This window comes from Bos javanicus, chromosome X (genome assembly GCF_032452875.1).
Source record: "Bos javanicus breed banteng chromosome X, ARS-OSU_banteng_1.0, whole genome shotgun sequence".
In the NCBI taxonomy this organism is placed as follows: domain Eukaryota; kingdom Metazoa; phylum Chordata; class Mammalia; order Artiodactyla; family Bovidae; genus Bos; species Bos javanicus.
The window spans coordinates 89296322-89316276 of NC_083897.1; the positions used below are offsets into that span (position 1 = coordinate 89296322).

At 50.2% G+C, this 19955-nt stretch overlaps 3 protein-coding genes across 14 annotated transcripts; 1 reads left to right on the forward strand and 2 right to left on the reverse strand.

Moving 5' to 3' along the window:
* Positions 1 to 1035: 1035 nt before the first annotated feature.
* Positions 1036 to 4898, reverse strand: TIMM17B (translocase of inner mitochondrial membrane 17B). 2 transcript variants are annotated; one of them, XM_061410056.1, is made up of 6 exons: positions 4810 to 4898; positions 3827 to 3926; positions 2749 to 2812; positions 1700 to 1828; positions 1498 to 1608; positions 1036 to 1406 (listed from the first exon to the last, which is right to left on the reverse strand). In XM_061410056.1, the coding sequence occupies exons 1-6, from the start codon at positions 4815 to 4817 to the stop codon at positions 1318 to 1320; spliced, it is 501 nt and encodes a 166-aa protein (XP_061266040.1). In that variant the 5' UTR covers positions 4818 to 4898; the 3' UTR covers positions 1036 to 1317. The 2 variants fall into 2 exon arrangements, with proteins under 2 accessions (XP_061266040.1, XP_061266039.1); XM_061410055.1 differs by having other exon boundaries at positions 4792 to 4875.
* On the forward strand, positions 3926 to 10781 carry PQBP1 (polyglutamine binding protein 1). Of its 6 annotated transcripts, none has more exons than XM_061410038.1 (7): positions 4994 to 5105; positions 5565 to 5649; positions 7708 to 7819; positions 9578 to 9690; positions 9861 to 10139; positions 10332 to 10392; positions 10565 to 10781. In XM_061410038.1, exons 2-7 carry the CDS (start codon positions 5583 to 5585, stop codon positions 10719 to 10721), a joined length of 789 nt encoding a protein of 262 aa, XP_061266022.1. In that variant the 5' UTR covers positions 4994 to 5105; positions 5565 to 5582; the 3' UTR covers positions 10722 to 10781. The 6 variants fall into 6 exon arrangements, with proteins under 6 accessions (XP_061266027.1, XP_061266022.1, XP_061266021.1 ...); XM_061410037.1 differs by having other exon boundaries at positions 4997 to 5105; positions 10329 to 10392; XM_061410042.1 differs by having other exon boundaries at positions 5017 to 5148; positions 10329 to 10392.
* Positions 10782 to 10849: 68 nt separating this feature from the next.
* Positions 10850 to 19909, reverse strand: SLC35A2 (solute carrier family 35 member A2). 6 transcript variants are annotated; one of them, XM_061410047.1, is made up of 6 exons: positions 19794 to 19909; positions 18106 to 18271; positions 16525 to 16707; positions 14113 to 14264; positions 12405 to 13141; positions 11018 to 11135 (listed from the first exon to the last, which is right to left on the reverse strand). In XM_061410047.1, the coding sequence occupies exons 2-6, from the start codon at positions 18194 to 18196 to the stop codon at positions 11108 to 11110; spliced, it is 1191 nt and encodes a 396-aa protein (XP_061266031.1). In that variant the 5' UTR covers positions 18197 to 18271; positions 19794 to 19909; the 3' UTR covers positions 11018 to 11107. The 6 variants fall into 6 exon arrangements, with proteins under 6 accessions (XP_061266035.1, XP_061266031.1, XP_061266032.1 ...); XM_061410048.1 differs by lacking the exon at positions 19794 to 19909 and adding an exon at positions 17500 to 17581 and having other exon boundaries at positions 18106 to 18194; XM_061410051.1 differs by having other exon boundaries at positions 10850 to 11135; positions 12405 to 12551; positions 18106 to 19909.
* Between the last annotated feature and the right edge of the window lie 46 nt (positions 19910 to 19955).

The window sequence follows — 19955 nt, forward strand, 5'->3', positions numbered from 1 at the left end:
CAAGGGCTGCAGACCGAGATACCCTGGGTCTGGCTGGAGACCAGGTCCTGAACTGGCAGCTGTGTTGCTGCTGGTGGCGTGATGGTGGAGTCTCTAAATTCAAGGCTAGAGCCCTGCTGTGACATTGAGAGCTACAGGCACTGGGCTGGCTGCCCATACCTGGCACTGAGTCCATCAAGGAGTGCTGCAGTTCTACCACCATCAAGGATCACTAGGTCCTTGTTGAGGCCTTGGGAGGCCTGAGAACTCAGCATTTGCACCCCCAGGGAGTGACTCTGTATAAGAGAGAGAGTATTTCCACCTCTGTGCAAGGGACAGTTTGTGTGTCTCCCATGAGGCCATCTGTACCCCAGTGGAGGCGTCTGCCCCACACATGTAGGTGTTTGCACACAAGAGACAGTGTTTGGGGCCAATGTCTATCCAGGAAGTTCTCTTTCCCATAATCCCCACCCCACTCTCAAATGAAAACTAATTTTCTGGTTTTTCTGTGGTACTCTTAAATACTGACAACACTGAGCATCGCAGAGCACAAATATGGCTGTGGTGCAGAAGAGGAAACTAAAGGTACCTTCTTCAAGGAAGCTGGGTCTCCTGGATCCCTACTTCCATCCCAGGTCCCTGATGAAGCCACATGGAGGGGGGAATTATCTTCACAAATGCGGGGACTGCTATCTAGGCAGACTGTTCATTGTGAGGTCAGATTTCTCAGCCTTGGCAATGGGGACGTAGGGGAGAGGGATCAGAGGTGCCACATGCTGAACCACCCCCTCCACCCCAGCAACCTGTGTTTACTCCTTTTCTAAGCCCGTTCCTCTTCTGTCTGCTGTGATCACCACTTGGCCCCCACACATCCTTATTCATGTACTATTCCCATCTTGATTCATAGACCCCTTCCTACTCACTCATCCACAAACCTTTATTAGAGACGACTCTCTGTGTGACTCCAAATGCGATGGTTCCCACATCCCTGAAGAGGGCTCTGCCCCCTGTTCTAGGAGCGGCTCCTATGGGTGGCTCAAGGAGTACATACACAGGCATTTTCAAAACTGGCTTTAAATACTCATCAGAGCGCCATGCAAAGGGATTGGGGTGAGAGCATGTTACATATGAGTGGGGGTTGGGGTGCCCTGAGAGAAAAGGGACCCATCCATCAGGGCAGCTGGGGTGCCCCACCCCCAACCTGGGATAAGGGAACAGATAGAGGCCCTCTCGAGGGTCCCATGGGCCAACTGGGAGCCAGCCCTCCCTTCGAGGTAGATCATCGGGGAGGGGACCGAGGAGGAGCTCCCACAGTGGCGGTGATAGGTGGTCACTTCCTCAGTGGTACTGCTGATAGCTGGGGTAGCCTGGGCCTGGGGTACCCTCCTTAGAGGGCAGCTGGCCAGGGTCCTCCAGGAATGGGGGTGCTGGAAAGGAAATAAACAGGTAAACGTTGAGTGGAGGAGACAAGACAGAGCATTTCCCACCTCTCCCTGACCAGCTTCACTGGGTACTCACCATTGCGGAACTGCTGGGCAGTATAGCGAGTCAGAAGGATGCCAACACCCTCGATGAGGGCCAACAGGATGCCCCCCATCATTGCCGAGCCCACCATGGCCAATGGGCCACCTGGAGAAAGGAGGGGGCGGGGGAAGTGGAGAGCGGTGAGAACAGGCAGAGCAGGGTGGAAGGGGCTGGGGCCTAGGGTTGGGGCACTCACTGCGGGCAGCCAGCACAGCCCCGGTCAGTGCTCCACTGGTGATGGAGTTCCAGGGATCTTCCTTGCCCCGAAGCCGCACCAGACCGCAGTCGATGGTGGAAAATAGGCCCCCCCACACAGCGAAGCTACCTGTGGGGGAACCAAAGCCTAATCAGTGTCCGTGGGTAGTCCTGAGAAACCATGGCTCAGGGACTCCCAGGGCCTGAATACTGTGGCAAAGAATGGGGAGAATAACCAGACATAAAGGCAGATGGCAAACTCCTAGAGGACAATCTCCATCTGTCCCTGTGGTAGCTCCTTCAAGCTCTTTATAATCCCCATCGGCACTCCCTTCACCTTCATAGGGAGCAGATACATGGTTACAAGCAGACTTGTCTGCCTCATTGTGGCTTTTTTTTTTTGGCCCTGTCACGGGACTTTCAAGATCTCAGTTCCCCAACCTGGGACTGAACCCAGGTCACAGCAATGAAAGCCCAGAATCCTAACCACTAGGCAACCAGGGAACTCCTGTCTATACGGCTTTTAACAGAGCAACTCTGACCTTCATAACTACCACATAGAATTGGAATCTGACCTGGGTTTTGGAGAGAAGGAAATGGGTGAGGAGAGCCAGTTAACAATGATAGTTAAAATATTTACAGAAGTCTTACCATGTGCCATGACCTGATCTATACAGTGCATGTTACTGACTTCTGAAAATTTATATTAGTTAATATTAAAGTGCTTAGCAAGCAACCAGCACTTAGTAAGTACTATGTAAGTTACATAAACTACAAAACTGATTGAGGTGCTTTTATCATTCCCATGTTACAGGTGAGGTTCAGAGAGGTTCAGCCACTAGCCCAAGGTCACACAGACATCAGGGAAGAGCCAGGGCCTGGATTTAAACTCCAGAACTCACCTGTATGAAACTGCCGAGAAATATCACTCCCCCCAGGAAGCCCCAGGCAGAGTTGGGGCTAGAATCTGGACCCTCAAGTTACAGTCTAGACTCCAAGGAGCAAGCATTCCCAACTCTGTTATCACACCTGTCTCCCCAAACCTCTCACCTCCAATCTGAGGGGCTCTGATCCTTACAGCATTGACACTGCCTCTCAATCGGTGCCGCATTCCCTGAGGGAAAGTGAGGAGTAAGGGAGTTAGAGCAGGGTTCAGGTCACTGGCAGATAAGGTTTCTAGTTTTTAAGAGAAATGGAGGGAGGAAACCTGTTAGGAGCCTCAAGGGTACAGATGTGGAGAAGTGGCCAAGAACTAGGGCCCATTACAAGTGCTCTCAGAGCTAGGATAGGAAGTTATTCATTCATTCAGTACTTAGCACCGATGTGCCAGGCACCATGGTATATGCAGGGATACAGCAGTGAACAAGGTAGACCTGGCCCCTACCCTCTCAGAGCTCACATTATAGTGGGAGAGACAGATCCTGAATAAGGATACAGATAAACAAGATAGCTTCAGGCAGCAATCGGGACCCTAGAGGAAATGAGATAAAGCGCTATGACAGTGGCTGAGAGGTCAGGAAAGGCCTCTTAAAGGAAGGGGGCATTTGCTCTGAGACCTTGAGGATGAGAGGGAGAAACGTGGACAAAGATTCAGGAAATAGAGTGCCAGGAGTTGAGAGGAAGTACAGGGCTAGATAGAGAAATTGCAGAGACCTTGGCAAGTGGATGGCATTTAAAGTCATGACATTTGATGAGATGTCCCAAGAAGGGAAAAGGGGAGAGTTGTCAGACAGAGAGAACTGATTATATTACATTAAAAGCATTTGCTCAACTTTAAGGCTGTCCTCCTCCTGTCAGTTAAACTCCTGTCACTTCCCTTTTCCCAGGCTTCCCACCCAGAATCTGACTCTAGGTAAAATCTGACTGACTTTGCACACAATTAAGTTTTGGTTTTATGACCCTTTTGACAGCATAGTATTTCCGAGGAGATCCAGCAGGGTGAGGGTCAGAGGTCATGTTTGCAGTTCCCCCAAACTCCCAGATCCTGGAGCTAGGCCTGGCACACAGTAGGTAAGCAGACACCAGAATGAATAAGTGCACGTGACTGGCAGTTCCAAGCAGTTTCAGAACAGTATCCCATGTGGTTAGGGCAGGACCTCAGCAGCACTCAGGGAAGGCTAGGACTCACGACAGGGGCATTGCGGAAGCCCTTAATGGCCTGGAAGACTCCACCGCCGATAACACCCATAGTGAAGGCTCCACCGCAATCATCCACAATTCTCCATGGGCTGCAAGTGGGAAGGGGAGGATGAGGTTAATGTGAGCGCTCCCTCATGCCAAGTCACAAGATCTCTTTCCAACTGGGAGCAATACGTCACCCAAATGAGAACTAGCACTTCAGATAATACTGGGATTATTTCCCCCCTCATTTAAGCAAAAAATAATGCGAAGAGTGGAAAACATCAGTCTTGGCCCTGTCCGCCCCTCCCCTTCACAGCCAACCAGGGAATCAACCAACTGCTTGACTACTATCAAAGATTAAATGAATTAATGAGAGGGAAAGAAGTGGCACGTTTGAATTACGCTACAGGTGTTGCAGGCACTGTTCCTTAAGCAGAATGGGGTAGCACCCCTTTTTCCGACAACGAGCACGTCCAACAAAGTCACGCCCTCTTCCCTTCTCACCCTCGCACAATTGGGAAAAATCAAGCGCATACAGTGCGGAGGACCCATCACCCCTCCGTGACCACAATCATGGTCAGGCTCATCCAGGCCCCGACGGCATTAACCAAAGCGACCTGGGAAAAACCATGCGTTTTTCCAGGGGATTTCCGCTCAACACCGCACCACCCCCTGGCTGGAATGGATTCGACCAGCGTGTCTTTAACAGAGGGACTGGGAAGTACGGAATCAAGGGAAACGTGGAGTGGTCCGTCCTGCACCGCACCTTCTTCTGCAGGCACACAATTTTGGCCCCTTTTAACGGAGCCCGAGTAAGAGAAACCAAGTGGAGAGGAGCAGAAGACAACAAAAGTCTAAATGTCTTCCGAGTCTGGGACGTGGCGCTGTGTGGCCCGTGCCTCCCCCACCCGCCTCCCACCGCTGGCCGTGGCGCCGCAGCAACAGTCCCGACACCTATGCCCCTCGCTGTACCAAGGTTCCCGAGCATACTCCTCCATGGCGCCGGCGTCCGGCCGCGCAGTATCGCTAAACCCTGGCCAGGCCACACCTCCACTGGAAACGTAAACAGGCGCCCGAGCATTCTACCTATCCCAGGGCAACGGTTCGGTTGTTTCGCCAGACTTCAGACCAAAGCGCACACTCATTGGCTAGGCAGGTTTGCGTCATCTTTTCACTGCGTGAGTGTCGTCCAGTTACCTCTAAGCTCGGGGAGAGAGAAACTCATTCTGTGCTTTGGGAGAAGAGAGTCGTGTGGTCCTGGCGCTCATAGAGACGACGAGAGAGAGGTGGCCAGTTGGACAGTCGTCCACTACTTGCGTGACTGTATTGGTAATGTCGGGGTGGGCGCATTTTTTGGAGCTGGAGGAGGTGTTACTCTGTGCTCCCCCATCCCAACGCTTTGGTTCCTCCCGCCCAGCAGTCTTTGGGGGACGTTGGGTGAAACCATTTTGGGTCGCGGGGGAGCCGCGCTTGGCCTCTTGGGCGATGGGCGGAGCCTGGGCCTAGGACGGGAACCCGGTGCTGGAGCCACTGGCCTGGAAGAGCAGAGTTGGTGAGAGTGTTGGTGATATTGCTGTTTACAACCCCTTCCACCTTTCAGCGGGTAGGGTCTGTCTCCCTTATTGTGTAGATGGGTAGGTGGGGGGTCCAGATTGAGTACATGCTGCGGGGAGGCGCTTGATTACTCTTGTAACCAGATTCAGTCCTCATCTGAGCTGTTTTTCAGTCTGTCTGTCCTTCCCTAGGCCTGTCTGCCATCGGCTATGCCGCTGCCCGTTGCGTTGCAGACCCGCTTGGCCAAGAGAGGCATCCTCAAACATTTGGAGCCTGGTGAGAGAACTAAGAGAAGAGAGGCCTACCATGTGCCAGGCTTGACAGGCACTTTGTTGTGGATACTGCACTTGATATCTAGCATGGGCCTATTGTGCACCAAGCATTGGGGTGGCAGGCATTTCCTTGTTAACAATACGTATTACTGACCCCTATTCCTATCCTCGGAGAAGGCAATGGCACCCTACTCCAGTACTCTTGCCTGGAAAATCCCATGGACGGAGGAGCCTGGTAGGCTGCAGTCCTTGGGGTCGCTAAGAGTTGGACACGACTGAGCGACTTCACTTTCTCTTTTCACTTTCATGCATTGGAGAAGGAAATGGCAACCCACTCCAGTGTTCTTGCCTGGAGAATCCCAGGGACGGGGAAGCCTGGTGGGCTGCCATCTATGGGGTCACACAGAGTCGGACACGACTGAAGTGACTTAGCATAGCATATTCCTATCCTATGAGGAGGAGGGGAGGTGGGGTGTGGAATAGACATTTCGTCCTTGATACTGACAGTTGATGTGTATTTTGGGGTCTTCTGTAGCCAAAGTTTAACCCATCAGTTAATTCCTGGAAGTGTAATAAGGATAGTAATAGTAAGCTGACACCTATGGCAGCCTCCTGTCGGCCAAGTATGGTCGCAGGGTGCTGATACTTTGTTCTGTACCATACTAGTAGATAACATTATTTCAGACCTGCTGTGGAACTAGGCACTGTGTGAGTTGTCCATACCTTATTGTTCACCATATCAGTAGTTGATATGTATTTTGAGTCTACTTAAGTGCTTATCATACACATTGTGGTTAACAGTATATAAAGTAATGATAGGATCTATCATTTAGGCCTACTGTGCTGCTGTTGCTAGTATTTATACCTTATTTATCAATAATAGTAAAAGCTGGCATCTATTTTGGGCTAAGGTGTGCCAGGTACTAGAAAACTCATCTTATTTTCACTTTATTGATAAGTGACATCTATTACAAGCCTGTTGTGTGCCAAACAAAGATCTTTGGTTAATAATACTGATAATGATATTGATACGGTATTTATTTTAAGGCTGTTTGCTACCAGGCCCTGTACTAACTGCATATATCTTACTAACAATGTTCATGATTGTAGCTGACATCTATTTGGGGCCTATTGTGTGACAGGCACTATGCTGTTGCTGACATATACATTTCATTGTTAACTATATCCATGGGTGAAATCTGTGATAGGACTACTGAGGTCCAAGTACTCATACACCTTTCTTTATTCTGTTGATAGTAGCTGACAATTATTGCAGGCATCAGGAACTGAACAGATTCAGAGAAGTGTTTGGATAAATCCCTTGCTGTCCAAACTTGCTAGTCAATATATAGGAGTCTGCTGCTGCTAAGTCGCTTCAGTCGTGTCTGACTCTGTGCGACCCCATAGACGGCAGCCCACCAGGCTCCCCCATCCCTGGGATTCTCCAGGCAAGAACACTGGAGTGGGTTGCCATTTCCTTCTCCAATGCATGAAAGTGAAAAGTGAAAGTGAAGTCGCTCAGTCGTGTCCAACCCTCAGTGACCCCATGGACTGCAGCCTTCCAGGCTCCTCCGTCTGTGGGATATTCCAGGCAAGAGTACTGGAGTGGGCTGCCATTGCCTTCTCCAATATAGGAGTCAGAAACCCCATATTTGCCAGCCGTGGAAGCTGAATAGATTTGGACATATTTTTAGGTAAACCCCTTGCTGTTGAAACTCATTTTATTCAAATTTGCATAATACATTGTCACATACTATTTGAACTCAGAAGCTGAATAAATATGGATACTTTTTTTTAAAAAATGTATCCCTTTCTAAAGTCTGAAACCAGATAAGTTTGGGTAGCAGTACCTGTAAACAGATTTGAATAAATTTTTTGGTAAATCCTGATATTCAGATACTTGGATTTGGAACATGAGCATTATTTGCTCTGGCATGTGAGACCTGGCGTGCACACACACACACGCAGTCCACGTGAATGTGACTGTGTTTCTCCAGGCCCTGATTGAATGGGAATCTCCCTGGTTCTTACTGCTGTCTTCTTCTCTTCCTTGTCCTGCCAGAACCAGAGGAAGAGATCATTGCTGAGGACTATGACGATGATCCTGTGGACTATGAGGCTACCCGGTTGGAGGGCCTGCCACCAAGCTGGTACAAGGTGTTTGACCCTTCCTGGTGAGCCTGACGACACGGGGGTGGGGAGGGAGAGCTAACTTCTGACTTCACCCTTCCTGTGCTATCCCTCAGTTCAGTTCAGTCGCTCAGTCGTGTCCGACTCTTTGCGACCCCGTGAATCATAGCACGCCAGGCCTCCCTGTCCATCACCAACTCCCAGAGCTCACTCAAACTCATGTCCATCGAGTCGGTGATGCCATCCAGCCATCTCATCCTCTGTCGTCCCCTTCTCCTCCTGCCCCCAATCCCTCCCAGCATCAGGGTCTTTCCAATGAGTCAACTCTTCACGTGAGGTGGCCAAAGTATTGGAGTTTCAGCTTTAGCATCATTCCTTCCAGTGAACACCCAGGACTTATCTCCTTCAGAATGGACTGGTTGGATCTCCTTACAGTCCAAGGGACTCTCAAGAGTCTTCTCCAACACCACAGTTCAAAAGCATCAATTCTTTGGTGCCTAGCTTTCTTCACAGTCCGACTCTCACATCCATACATGACTACTGGAAAAACCATAGCCTTGACTAGACGGACCTTTGTTGGCAAAGTAATGTCTCTTCTTTTGAATATGCTATCTAGGTTGGTCATAACTTTCCTTCCAAGGAGTAAGCATCTTTTAATTTCATGGCTGCAGTCACCATATGCAGTGATTTTGGAGCCCCCAAAAATAAAGTCTGACACCGTTTCCAGTTTCCCCATCTATTTCCCATGAAGTGATGGGACCAGATGCCATGATCTTCGTTTTCTGAATATTGAGCTTTAAGCCAACTTTTTCCACTCTCCTCTTTCACCTTCATCAAGAGGCTTTTTAGTTCCTCTCACTTTCTGCCATAAGGGTGGTGTCATCTGCATATCTGAGGTTATTGATGTTTCTCCCGGCAATACTGATTCCAGCTTGTGCTTCTTCCAGCCCAGCATTTCTCATGATGTACTCTGCATATAAGTTAAATAAGCAGGGTGACAATATAAAGCCTTGATGTACTCCTTTTCCTATTTGGAGCCAGTCTGTTGTTCCATGTCCAGTTCGAACTGTTGCTTCCTGACCTGCATATAGGTTTCTCAAGAGGCAGGTCAGGTGGTCTGGTATTCCCATCTCTTTCAGAATTTTCCACAGTGTATTGTGATCCACACAGTCAAAGGCTTTGGCATAGTCAGTAAAGCAAAAATAGATGTTTTTTTGGAACTCTCTTGCTTTTTCCATGATCCAGCAGATGTTGGCAATTTGATCTCTGGTTCTTCTGCCTTTTCTAAAACCAGCTTGAACATCTGGAAGTTCATGGTTCATGTATTGCTGAAGCCTGGCTTGGAGAATATTGAGCATTACTTTACTAGCATGTGAGATGAGTGCAATTGTGCAGTAGTTTGAGCATTCTTTGGCATTGCCTTTCTTTGGGATTGGAATGAAAACTGACCTTTTCTAGTCCTGTGGCCACTGCTGAGTCTTCCAAATTTGCTGGCATATTGAGTGCAGCACTTTCACAGCATAAACTTTCAGGATTTGAAATTGGAATTCCATCACCTCCACTAGCTTTGTTCGTAGTGATGCTTTCTAAGGCCCACTTGACTTCACATTCTAGGATGTCTGGTCCTGGGAAGGGGTAAATGGGGGCCACTGGAGAAGAGATCTAGGGGGGGTCTTCCCTGTGGGGTCCTGGAATGGGGCAGGTATAGGCAGAGATTGGGGAGACGGGTTGAGGCTACAAGGAGAGCATATCTGTGATGACATTCCTTCCCTCTCTTCCCCTTCCCCCCCACTGCCTCACAGCGGACTTCCTTACTACTGGAATGTGGACACAGACCTTGTGTCCTGGCTTTCCCCACATGACCCCAACTCTGTTGTTACCAAATCTGCCAAGAAGCTCAGGAGCAGTAATGCAGGTGAGTTGGCAGATACAAGGGTGCCTCAGGGCCTTCTAGTGGATCAAGGAGGGGCGGGTAAGACCAGAAGGCCCAGCCCAGGCAGGGGAGGCTGTTGGAGGCCAAGGCTGCTGGGTTCTGAGGTGGGAGGAGGATCATGGGAGAGGATCACAAGGTTTTCATGTCCCCAGACGCTGAGGAGAAGCTGGATCGGAGCCATGAGAAATCAGACCGTGGCCACGAGAAATCGGACCGAGGTCATGAGAAGTCAGACCGCAGCCATGAGAAGTCAGAGCGGAACCATGAGAAGTCTGACAGGGACCGGGAGCGTGGTTATGACAAGGTAGATAGAGAGAGAGAGCGAGACCGGGACCGGGACCGTGGGTATGACAAGGTCGACCGAGAAGAGAGCAAAGAACGGCGCCATCATCGCCGGGAGGAGCTGGCTCCCTACCCCAAGAGCAAGAAGGGTAAGCTGGGGTGAGGCGGGGTGGGGAGGCACCAGGGGCCCACAGTGTAAGGAAACCATCACTTGGCTTCTCGTGAGTGCCAGATCCTTGGGCCTGGCAACCACAGGCTCCACTTCTGGGGAAGAGCTCGGTGACACGGGACTCCTTGTGCCCCTGTGGAAGACCCCACTCTGCTATGTACTTCCACAGCAGCAAGCCGAAAGGATGAAGAATTAGACCCCATGGACCCCAGCTCATACTCAGATGCACCCCGGTAGGTGACCACCCCTCAAGACCCCTTCCTTTTTCCTTGACTCACTGTACCACTGATCATTCCTTTCTTCCTCACTATCTCTTTTCCCCCTTCATCATTTGTTGGGGGCAAGGGTGCCTGACACATTACACATACTAGACATTTCCACCCCTGACCCTCTATCACTCCCCAGGGGCACGTGGTCAACGGGACTCCCCAAGCGGAATGAGGCCAAGACAGGTGCAGACACGACAGCAGCTGGGCCCCTCTTCCAGCAGCGCCCTTACCCCTCCCCAGGGGCTGTTCTCCGGGCCAATGCCGAGGCCTCCCGAACCAAGCAGCAGGACTGAACCTCCCCCCACCCCCACCCCCACCCACCCTGGGGTTTTTAATAAAAGCTTTTCAGTGGATCATGCCGATGAGACCTGAGTGCTTCCTTCTCTCTCTCACACTTTTGAGACTTCCCAACCCAAACCAGCAAGATGCAAAGCATGTTTTATTTACAAAAACTCACCTAAGAAATACTGTAGGGATAGTAGGGGCTGGAGGCTGAGGTGGTTGGGTCCTGTCTGGGCCCTCATTTAGTCATGTCAGCCCTGCATGGGAGGGGGTGGTGGGGACAGGGGATTCAGTGTCTGCCTCTCCCCACCACTAATACTGATCAGAAAGTTTGGTCCTGGCTGGGCCAGGGCAACAAGGGAGAGCGAGGCCAGGCCAGCGTCTTCAGTCCCAGCAGCTAGGAGCCCTTCACCTTGGTGAGCAACCTGTGGTGGGAACGGGAAGGAAAGAAAAACACAAGAGAGCTGGGGTGGGCTGGCAGGTGGGCATCCTGAGCAAGCGAGGGTGACTAGTGAGGCTGGTAGTCCGAGGTTAGTAACAGCCCACGCGGAGAGAGCGGGTCCCCTGGGTCAGAAAGCTACACGTGGACTAAATAAATACAATATCTTTATTTGGCATTGGGTATCCTGACATTTGTTCATTACAGTCCCTTAAAAAACAAACCAAAAAATCAGAACAAATTAATCAAAAATAAAGATCCAATGGCCCTATGTACATATAGCAAAGACAGCCCAGGCATCTCTCATGTGCAAGCACACACACGCACGCACAAACAGATGCACACACATACTCCCCACACACCCTGGGAGACAGTTAAGGGGTTAATAAGCTTTGGGGAGTGCAGGGGGGCAGGTTCCACATGTCAGCAATTTAAAGACACCCTTCCACATGAAGTAAGGGTGCCTCATACAGCCAGTGGGGTATTACAAGTGTGGTTCGCAGCTTTATTTCCCTCTCCGGATGTCTCAGAAAATAACCCTGCATTCAGCAACTTACAGTGTCTTAGATTCCATGAGACTAGGCCACTTCAAGGACCTCCCTTCTCCTTTTTTCCCACACCCTGGATCATTCATCTGATTACACCACAAACCCCCAAACCACTTACAAACCAATGGTTCCTACTGCACCCTCCCCCTGAGTGGGCTGATGCAAAAATCTCAGCTCTCATCCCCCTTCCTCTGGCCCTAGGTGCTCATAAGAGGCCGTTTTTTAAGTCCCTGTGTCAGGGAAGCTGCCCCAAGGCCACAAAAAGACTGAGCTGCTAACATGATCCAGTGTAGTTACCACGGAGGAGAGAAGGCCTCGAGCTATGGGAATCAGAACCCCACAGGAAGGCATCAGTCACTACTAAAGAGCTGAAGAATTTTTGTCCAGTTTGTCCCTACAAAGGTGGAGGGATTGCTGGGACTCTCCCAGGCTTGAGAGACAGGACACCTCTGGCTGAGGGGTTAGACTAGGGCAGAGGAGGCAGCTCTAAAAACCCGTGGCTACAAGGAAGAGTTCATGTGATGCCCTGCCCTAGTCCCACACCCTTCTGGAAATTTCAGTGACCTGGAAGAAAAAACCCTTCCAACCCCAGAGGAGCCAGGCCCCAGTGGCAACTTGAATCCTGCAGATGCCCAACACCCTCCACCCAGAGTCCCTCCCTGTCTCCCCCCCTTGCTGCCACCAGCCCTCACTTCACCAGCACTGACTTTGGCAGAAAGGGCTCCGTGCTGAGGTCTCCATGGTGGGAAGACAGCTGTGGTGGCGGTGGCTGCCCGGGAGGCTGCTGGTGAGTGCAGGGCCCGGAGGTAGGGGCAGAGGCAGAAGCTATGGCTTTGGCTGCACCTCGGGGCAGGCTGTAGAGGTAGACGGCACCGATGACCAGCCCCGCGCCCAGGGCAAACAATGGGTCCACATGGAAGCCAAAGAGGCGGATGGAGGCAACAGTGGACAGCACAATGGACAAGGAGGTGGCAAAGCCCTTGAGGATATTGTCAGCATACTTGACGACAACAGCCACCAGGAGCCCACCAAAGGCCTGGTTGAGCACCACACCCCAGACGGCAGGTGTATACCCAAAAAAGAATCCACGGTGGGCTACGGCTGTGCCCTCAGCCCACCAGAGCCCCACCAGGCCCAGGGCTGTGCCAAAGAGGCCCAGCTGCAGATTGCGCAGCCACACGGAGCCTGAGCTGCCTTTGAGGATCTTCTCAAAGTAGACACCGGCAAAGCCTGAGGAGAGACAGGAAGCCACCACAGCCGCTAGGCCCACCCCAGGGTTCTGATCCAGTGGCCGTGGACCCCCGCCACCAGCTTGCTGTGCCTGGACAATGGCGACGCCAGTGAAGAGGAGCAGCAGGGAGGCCCACTGCAGCCGGGAGAGGCTGCGGTTCAGCATGAGCACGGAGAACAGTGCTGTGGTCAGGATCTTCAGCTGGTACGTCACCTGTGAGCGGCATGCAGAAGGCACTGAGGGCTGATCCCGACCCCAACATGTGCACATGGGGGATGGCGCCCACTGTGGGCCCCCAGGCACAGTGGAGGCACAGGGCAGAGTAGATGGCCGTAAAAACAGCAAAGATATCCAGCTGCTGGCCACTGACTGGGATGCAACTACACAGCTCTGAGGTGCCTCCCAGAAAGTACACAGGAGGATGGCTGTGCAAGGATGCCCCGGACCACAGCCAAGTCCACATCCCAACCCCGTGTCCCAGCTATGTGAAAAGGGATGAAGCACTTACCCTGAGCCCTGACATAATCATCTGTAAATATGACTGACTTATTTGAAGTACCTCACACAACAGGTAATGAATGAATTGTAAACGTCCTGATGAGGGAGGTCTTGATAAATACATATTGATACAAATGAATCTGTACATATTGATACAAATGAATCCGTTATGAAATAACATCAGTAAACATTTACATAGAGCTTACTGTGTGTGCCAGGTGTGGGTCTAAGCACTTCACATGAATTCATTTAATCCTCACAAAAGAAGTGTACTATTGCAATGTCCAATTTAAAGAGAGACAGAAAGGTTAAGTGACTTGCCCAATATCACACAGCTGGAAAGCAGCAGAGCTGGGATTTGAACCCAGGCAGCCTGGCGCCAGAATCCAGGCTCTTTAACCAATTAAAGAAGCCACCTGTAAATAGCCTAAAGCTTATCCATCACCAACCAAGGGCTCTTCACAGATATTATTTCTTTTAATCATTCCAGCATCCCAGTGAGTAGCTACTATTACCATTTCCCTTCCCAGTTCTCACAGATGAGGAAACTGAGGTTGAGGAAGAGCCAAGGGCATTCCATTCCACAGGAGACACAGCCCCTGCACTTTGCAGTATTTCCTCCCCAAACATCCTATATCCCCCACCCCAGCCAGTTCCTCTGGGGCCATGCTGGGCTTTGGGCTCACCTGGAAAGTGGCAGCTGGCAGGTTGGAGATGGCAACATACTGGAGATTATTCTGCAAGGTATAGATGAGAGAGGGCACTGCAAGCTTGAGTGTGTCCATGTACTGCACCAGGACAGCCTCATGGAGGAAAAGAACCAGGTGCTTCACGTTACCTAGGTGGAGGGAAGAGAGCCCGTTTTAGCACTGACTACCAAAAGATGGGGATCCTCTAAAGGACAGGAGTGAGCCTGGTCCTGTGTCTCCCCACCACACTGACTTCCTGAGGGCTAGAATGAGGTCTGTGCTCACAGTTTCTCTACGGTACAATGTCTCCAGCAAGCCTTTTGGATACTCAGTCTGGGGACCACAGACCATATTTCATCACTCATCTTAGAGCCCACCTCCCTGGCACAAAGCCCCAGGGCAAGCCCTCAGTGCAGTGTGTGCAATGAAACTATCAGCACTAACTAGGAGCTTGTGAAGTAGATGCTCTAGGATGGTGGGTGGAAGGCTGTTTACCAAGAGGGATTATTTTAGACTGAGCTTTTAGACTTTTCCTAGATCCTTCCTAGCCTGAGAGCTGCCTGAGAGCAGGGGCAATCTTCCACTTGGCCACTTCTTTCCGTCAGCTTCCCACACACCAAGCATTTGCCCCTGTCAAATGGAAGAATGCAGGCTTGACTATGAAGCAGAAAGTCTGGCTGGGATCTGCTCCAGTCAATTCATGAGAATACTTTCCTATATAATAAGACCTTTACAAATCTCACCCCACTTTTTTGCAGCTCAACTTTTAAGGCTCAGCTGAGTATCCTTTCTCAGGGAAAACCCCACAACCACTGTACCTGGTTATTGCAGGAATTCCTGATGTTCATTCACAAAACCCTGTCCTTGCCCTTCATGGCATTAAGTCCCAGGAGTAATTATTGATCTCTAACCCCTTACCCAAATCCCCTGCACCCAGGGGTTTGGGTGTTCAAAAATGTCCAAGTATTAGGAAGGTAACATGGTACACATGCTATATATTTCACAGAACACACACCACACATGTGGGGCTACACACCATAATCAAGCACATTCATATTTCTGCAGTGACTCATGGACACGTTCATGCCAGATGAGAAAACTAAAAAAAAAAAAAAAATCGGGTGGGGGACAGGCTGAAATCATAGATAAGAGATGAAAGCCTGTGATTAACCTGTAGCTGTTTCTCCCTGTCTAAAATATGAGCCCCCTGAGGGCAAGATGTATGTCTCCATCGCTAACATGTTCACCTCCACAAGCCAGAACAGAGCCTGCCACACAGTGTTCACTCAAACCTTCTCAGAATCAATCAAGAACACAGGAGGTTAGTACCTAAACTGTTGCCTCCCAGTGTCCTGGAGCTAACGAATGGGTGAGAATATTTTCTTCAGTGTAAATACCTAAGGGAGAACCACATTTATAGAGAAATGATTGGGCAACATTTTAAAGAAGAAGGCCTTTAGGGAGGTGTTTACATTAGTAAATAAATCCAACAACTTATAGGAAATACACAGGACAGAAAAACATGTGAAATGAGACCACTGGGAGGCACTCAGCAAAATTCAGGCTACCCAAAGTCTATAAGACAAATGACCCAGTTTCTTCAACAAATTAACTGCAGAGAGGGAAAAAAAGAGTTGAGAGGGAACCCAGAAATAGCAGACCCAGAAGACACCAACCAATTACAAAGCACTGACTTTATATAAATCTGATTCAAACAAAGTTTTTAAAACTTTTATGATATTTGAGAAATCATTACAAATTTGAACACCGACTGAGTGTATGATTATTTGTTAACTTTAAAAAGTATTAATTTTTTGATGTATGACTTCTAGATATTGCAGTTACTTTTTAAAATGTAACAAAATATTTACTCAAGATAGTAACAGGGAATTTATTTCAAAATAATTCTTCATGTGGAACATATTTCAATATAACATGGTGGGGGTTAGGTAAACAGACACATAGACTGGTAGTGAGTGGATAATCACTGATGATTATCTACTTAATTGCAGAGTGGCCATGAGATGATAATTGTTGAATCTGTGTGATAGGACATAGTTATTTTATTACTTTCTCTGATTTTGTATTTGAAATTCTCCACAAAGAAAAGTTTAAGAGAAATCAATAAACCATTATGTAAGGGTCACCTGCTACCTTATAAGGACAGACCATCTCCCTCCTTCAGTGTTTATGGGCCAGTTCCTGGGGAGTTAGGGGTATAAAAATGTGGATGCAGCTACTCATAGACGGAGTTACAAGGCAGCCAAGCTGCACTTCCACAGTTGCCAGGAATTTTCATAGACACAGAAATACTCCCCCAACAAACCCTCCATGTGGGTTCAGGCACACACACAAACACACAGAGTACCCTCCACAGACTCCAATGCAGCCCCTCTCCCTGGCTCATACCCCTCTTCTGTGCGAAGAGCAGCAGCAGGCAGGTGAGACCTTTGAGCACTTCAGCCATGACCACAGCAGTGGTGGCAAAGAAGCGGTCCCCAGGCAGTGTGCGGGCGTAGCGGATGCTGAGGATGAGGGAAGCATTCTGGACCACCAGCACGGCTAGGGATATGTATTTGAGGCGCCGGTGAGCTGTGGGGAATGGAAGGAGCAAGGAAGGGGTCATAAGCTGTTGTGGCATAACCACACCGTCACTCTCCCCTCCCCTTTATCAACCAGGATCCTCCTAACCACCAGTACTTCCTCCTTCTGCCTGCCTCTCCTGACCCATGTGGGTCCGATCCCTCCGTCAGCTTCCATTGCTTCAGCCACAGGCAGGAAGAGCCAAAATGGGAGAAGTGGGCCTCACCCTGTCCAGCCTATACCTGGAATCCTTGCTGAGGTGTCAGGAAATAGGTGGGGCAGGTCCTAGACACCCACCTCAGCCCTCTCTCTTCCTCTCCTGGGTGAGAAGCAACCCTGCCCTGGGCAGAATACCAACTGCTTCCTCGACATTTATTGAGTGCTTACCGGGAGCCTATCACTGGGATAAGGGATTTATATGGATCACCTCAACAGACCCCTACACAGCTCTGATCTCCAAAGGAACTATCAGTATTCTCATTTTATGGATGAACAAGCCAAAGATTTAGGAACTGTCTTTCTTTTATCTAAATTATTCTATTCCCTCACATTCAGAATGGTCTCTCCAACCCCTCCCTCCTATGATGACTGATTCCTCCCTGACCCAGAATGGTCTAACAAATATAAGAAATTATTCTTCCACTGTCCAAAGGATTGAACACCATAGAGTAAATGGTTTCTCCACTAACAATGGTCTGGGTCCTTTAACAATATAAGGAAGTATTTCCCTATACACCAATCATCCTTCCACCACCGCATACCCCTACCTCCAGCCAAGGAATTAGCGCTTGTCCTACTCACAATCAATTCTCCTCGCTATAAGGAAGGGCCTGGCACCCTCGGAATGTCCTTTCTCCGCCATAGAAGGAAAACTGTATGTTCACTGCAATATACAATGAACTACCTCCATTAGGAAGGGACCCCCAGAACGTTCTCCTCCCCATATAATGGACATCCCTATCTTCAAAATGTACTAAGTCCTATAAGGGAGAAGCCGCCCCACCCTAACTCACAATAGCCCCTGTCCCTTTACAAGGAAGAAATCACTACCCTCTCTTCTGTAAGGAAAAACTCTCCCGCTCTCAGAAAAGTGTCTTCCATGTATAAGGACGGACCCCCCACAAACACACCCTGAGAATGGTCTCAGTGGTCTTAGCCTCTTTAAAGTGAAATACCCCTCTCCAACTCAGAATGGTCTCTACACTCCATTTGCAGAAAGGACCTCCACACCTTCCCCGGAATGGTCTCTGCCCCGCCTCCAAAACACACTTCCTCCCCTCTACCCCCAACACACATAGGTCGGTCCATACGGGATGCTCCCTCTCGCCTTAGTGAAGGATCTTCCTAATCCCCCAGAGATCCCGACCTCCGGCGCGCCGCTGACGGCTCAGCCACAACCTGTCTCACCCGCACTCGAGGTCCCAGGCTCCAACGCCCCTGCGGAGACAGCCCCTGGCCCGGCCGTAGCGGTGGAACCACCAGACCCAACAGCTGCCATGTTGGCATCTGCCTGGCCCGTCCCCTCGGCAACAGCCGGTCACTTCCGCATTCGTCATTTCCGCTTCCGGGCCTCCTAAATTGGGGTGGGGCAAGCGAGAGGCTGATCGCGTTGTTGGTTCTCCTCGTCCGTCCTGACCGCTAGTTTTAAAAGCGGCCTCAGAATTTCCAAATTCCACCCGGATCCGGAGACTGGGCACGTAGCCGGCTCAGTTTCCCGCCGTCTTTACAGAACCTTTGGCCCATTCCCGTTACTAAACTCGCCCTCGTCTTCCCATATCACCAGCTCATTCTGTGTCCTCGTCTCATTGATTCCGCTATCCGTCTCCTATCTCGGCTCTTTATTGCCACCTTCTCATGCCACCGCCCTTTCTGCATCAAAAATCCTGGGTCTTTCCCGGTTGGCCTGAAGTTCTTTTCCCTTCTTCTGGCGAGCTCCCCACCCCCCACCGCACCCCGCGCCCTCTGGAGAGACCACAGGCCTCTGGAAGGGAAGTGAGAGGGGTCAGGGGCAGGTGAGGGTCTGGCAGATAAGCGAGCAGGGCAGTTGAGGATATACTAGTGAAAAGGCACAGGAGAGTTGAGACTGAGAAGGGAAGACAATTGAGTCACCATTTAGAATGGAAAAGTGAGAAGGGGATAGGTAAGCCAGGAGGTGAGGGGCTTACGGGTTAGCTTTATTTTTGGCCGCGCCTTTCCGGGATCTTAGCTCCCTGACCAGAGGCTGAACCTTGGCCAAGGCAGTGAAAGCACCAAGCCCTAACCACTGGACGCCAGGGAATTCTAGGTGCTTCCCAGGTGGCACATGGTCAACAATCTGCCTGCCAATGCAAGAAGCGTAAGAAACGGGTTCAGTCCCTGGGTCGGGAAGATCCTCTGGAGGAGAGCATGGCAACCCACTGTAGTATTCTTGCCTGGAGAATCTTATGGACAGAGGAGCCTTGCAGACTATGGTCCATAGGGTCGCAAAGAGTCAAGCGACTTAGCCCGCAGCACGCATCTTTTGAAAGCATGGCAAGAGGGTACAGCTGAGGTCAGGACAAGATTAGGGTAGGGCAAGCAAGTCAAGAGTTAAGGATTAGAGGGATGAGCAGGTAAGAAGACAAGGGAGAGGTGAAAAGGTTGGGGCAAAGCAGGTGACTACACCTTGGATGTTATTAGAAAACAAGGGCTAGGAGGATTCCTATCAGCACTCAACCTCCACCACACCACACCAGTGCCCCAAAAGGGCTTTTCTTCTCCCATGGGGAAGGATTTCCTCCCCTGGGGTTGGGGAAAAGGGTTTTTTTCTGCCTCTGAACTGGCCATCATTGATTTGGGAGTGTGTTCCAGATGTCTTCAACGTCTACAATATCTCCAGAGGAGCCCTTCTGCACATATTGGGTGCTACACATGAGTTGAGGGGAAACTCAAGTTTTTCTTTGTGGTTCTCCTTGCATGCTAGGTCACTTCAGTCGTATCCAACTCCTTGTGACCCTATGAACTGTAGCCCACCAGGCTCTTCTGTCCATGGGATTCTCCAGGCAAGAATACTAGAGTGGATTGCCCTGCCCTCCTCCAGGTCTTCCCAACCCAGGGATCAAACCCACATCTCTTACATCTCCTGCATTGGCAGGTGGGTTCTTTACCCCTAGTGCCACCTGGAAAGTGGTCCTCCTTAAATGAACCCATAAAAGATCTTCAGGATGGTACCACAAGACTGAGGCTTCCTGCAGACAAAGGAGAGATCCAATTCATCTCCCTCTTGGTTCAGCATTCAG

Coding starts and splice junctions, on each gene's coding strand:
- SLC35A2 (XM_061410047.1), bottom strand. CDS start 18,196: ATGGCAGCTGTTGGGTCTGGTGGTTCCACCGCTACGGCCGGGCCAGGG. Junction 14,265..16,524: donor GCTCTTCGCACAGAAGAGGG/GTATGAGCCAGG, acceptor CCCTCCACCTAG/GTAACGTGAAGCACCTGGTT. Junction 11,136..12,404: donor ACGGAGCCCTTTCTGCCAAA/GTCAGTGCTGGT, acceptor TTCCCACCACAG/GTTGCTCACCAAGGTGAAGG.
- TIMM17B (XM_061410055.1), bottom strand. CDS start 4,817: ATGGAGGAGTATGCTCGGGAACCTTG. Junction 3,927..4,791: donor GAGTATGCTCGGGAACCTTG/GTACAGCGAGGG, acceptor TCCCACTTGCAG/CCCATGGAGAATTGTGGATG. Junction 1,609..1,699: donor GGCTGTGCTGGCTGCCCGCA/GTGAGTGCCCCA, acceptor TCCTTTCTCCAG/GTGGCCCATTGGCCATGGTG.
- PQBP1 (XM_061410037.1), top strand. CDS start 5,583: ATGCCGCTGCCCGTTGCGTTGCAGACCCGCTTGGCCAAGAGAGGCATC. Junction 7,820..9,577: donor AAGGTGTTTGACCCTTCCTG/GTGAGCCTGACG, acceptor ACTGCCTCACAG/CGGACTTCCTTACTACTGGA. Junction 10,140..10,328: donor CTACCCCAAGAGCAAGAAGG/GTAAGCTGGGGT, acceptor GTACTTCCACAG/CAGCAAGCCGAAAGGATGAA.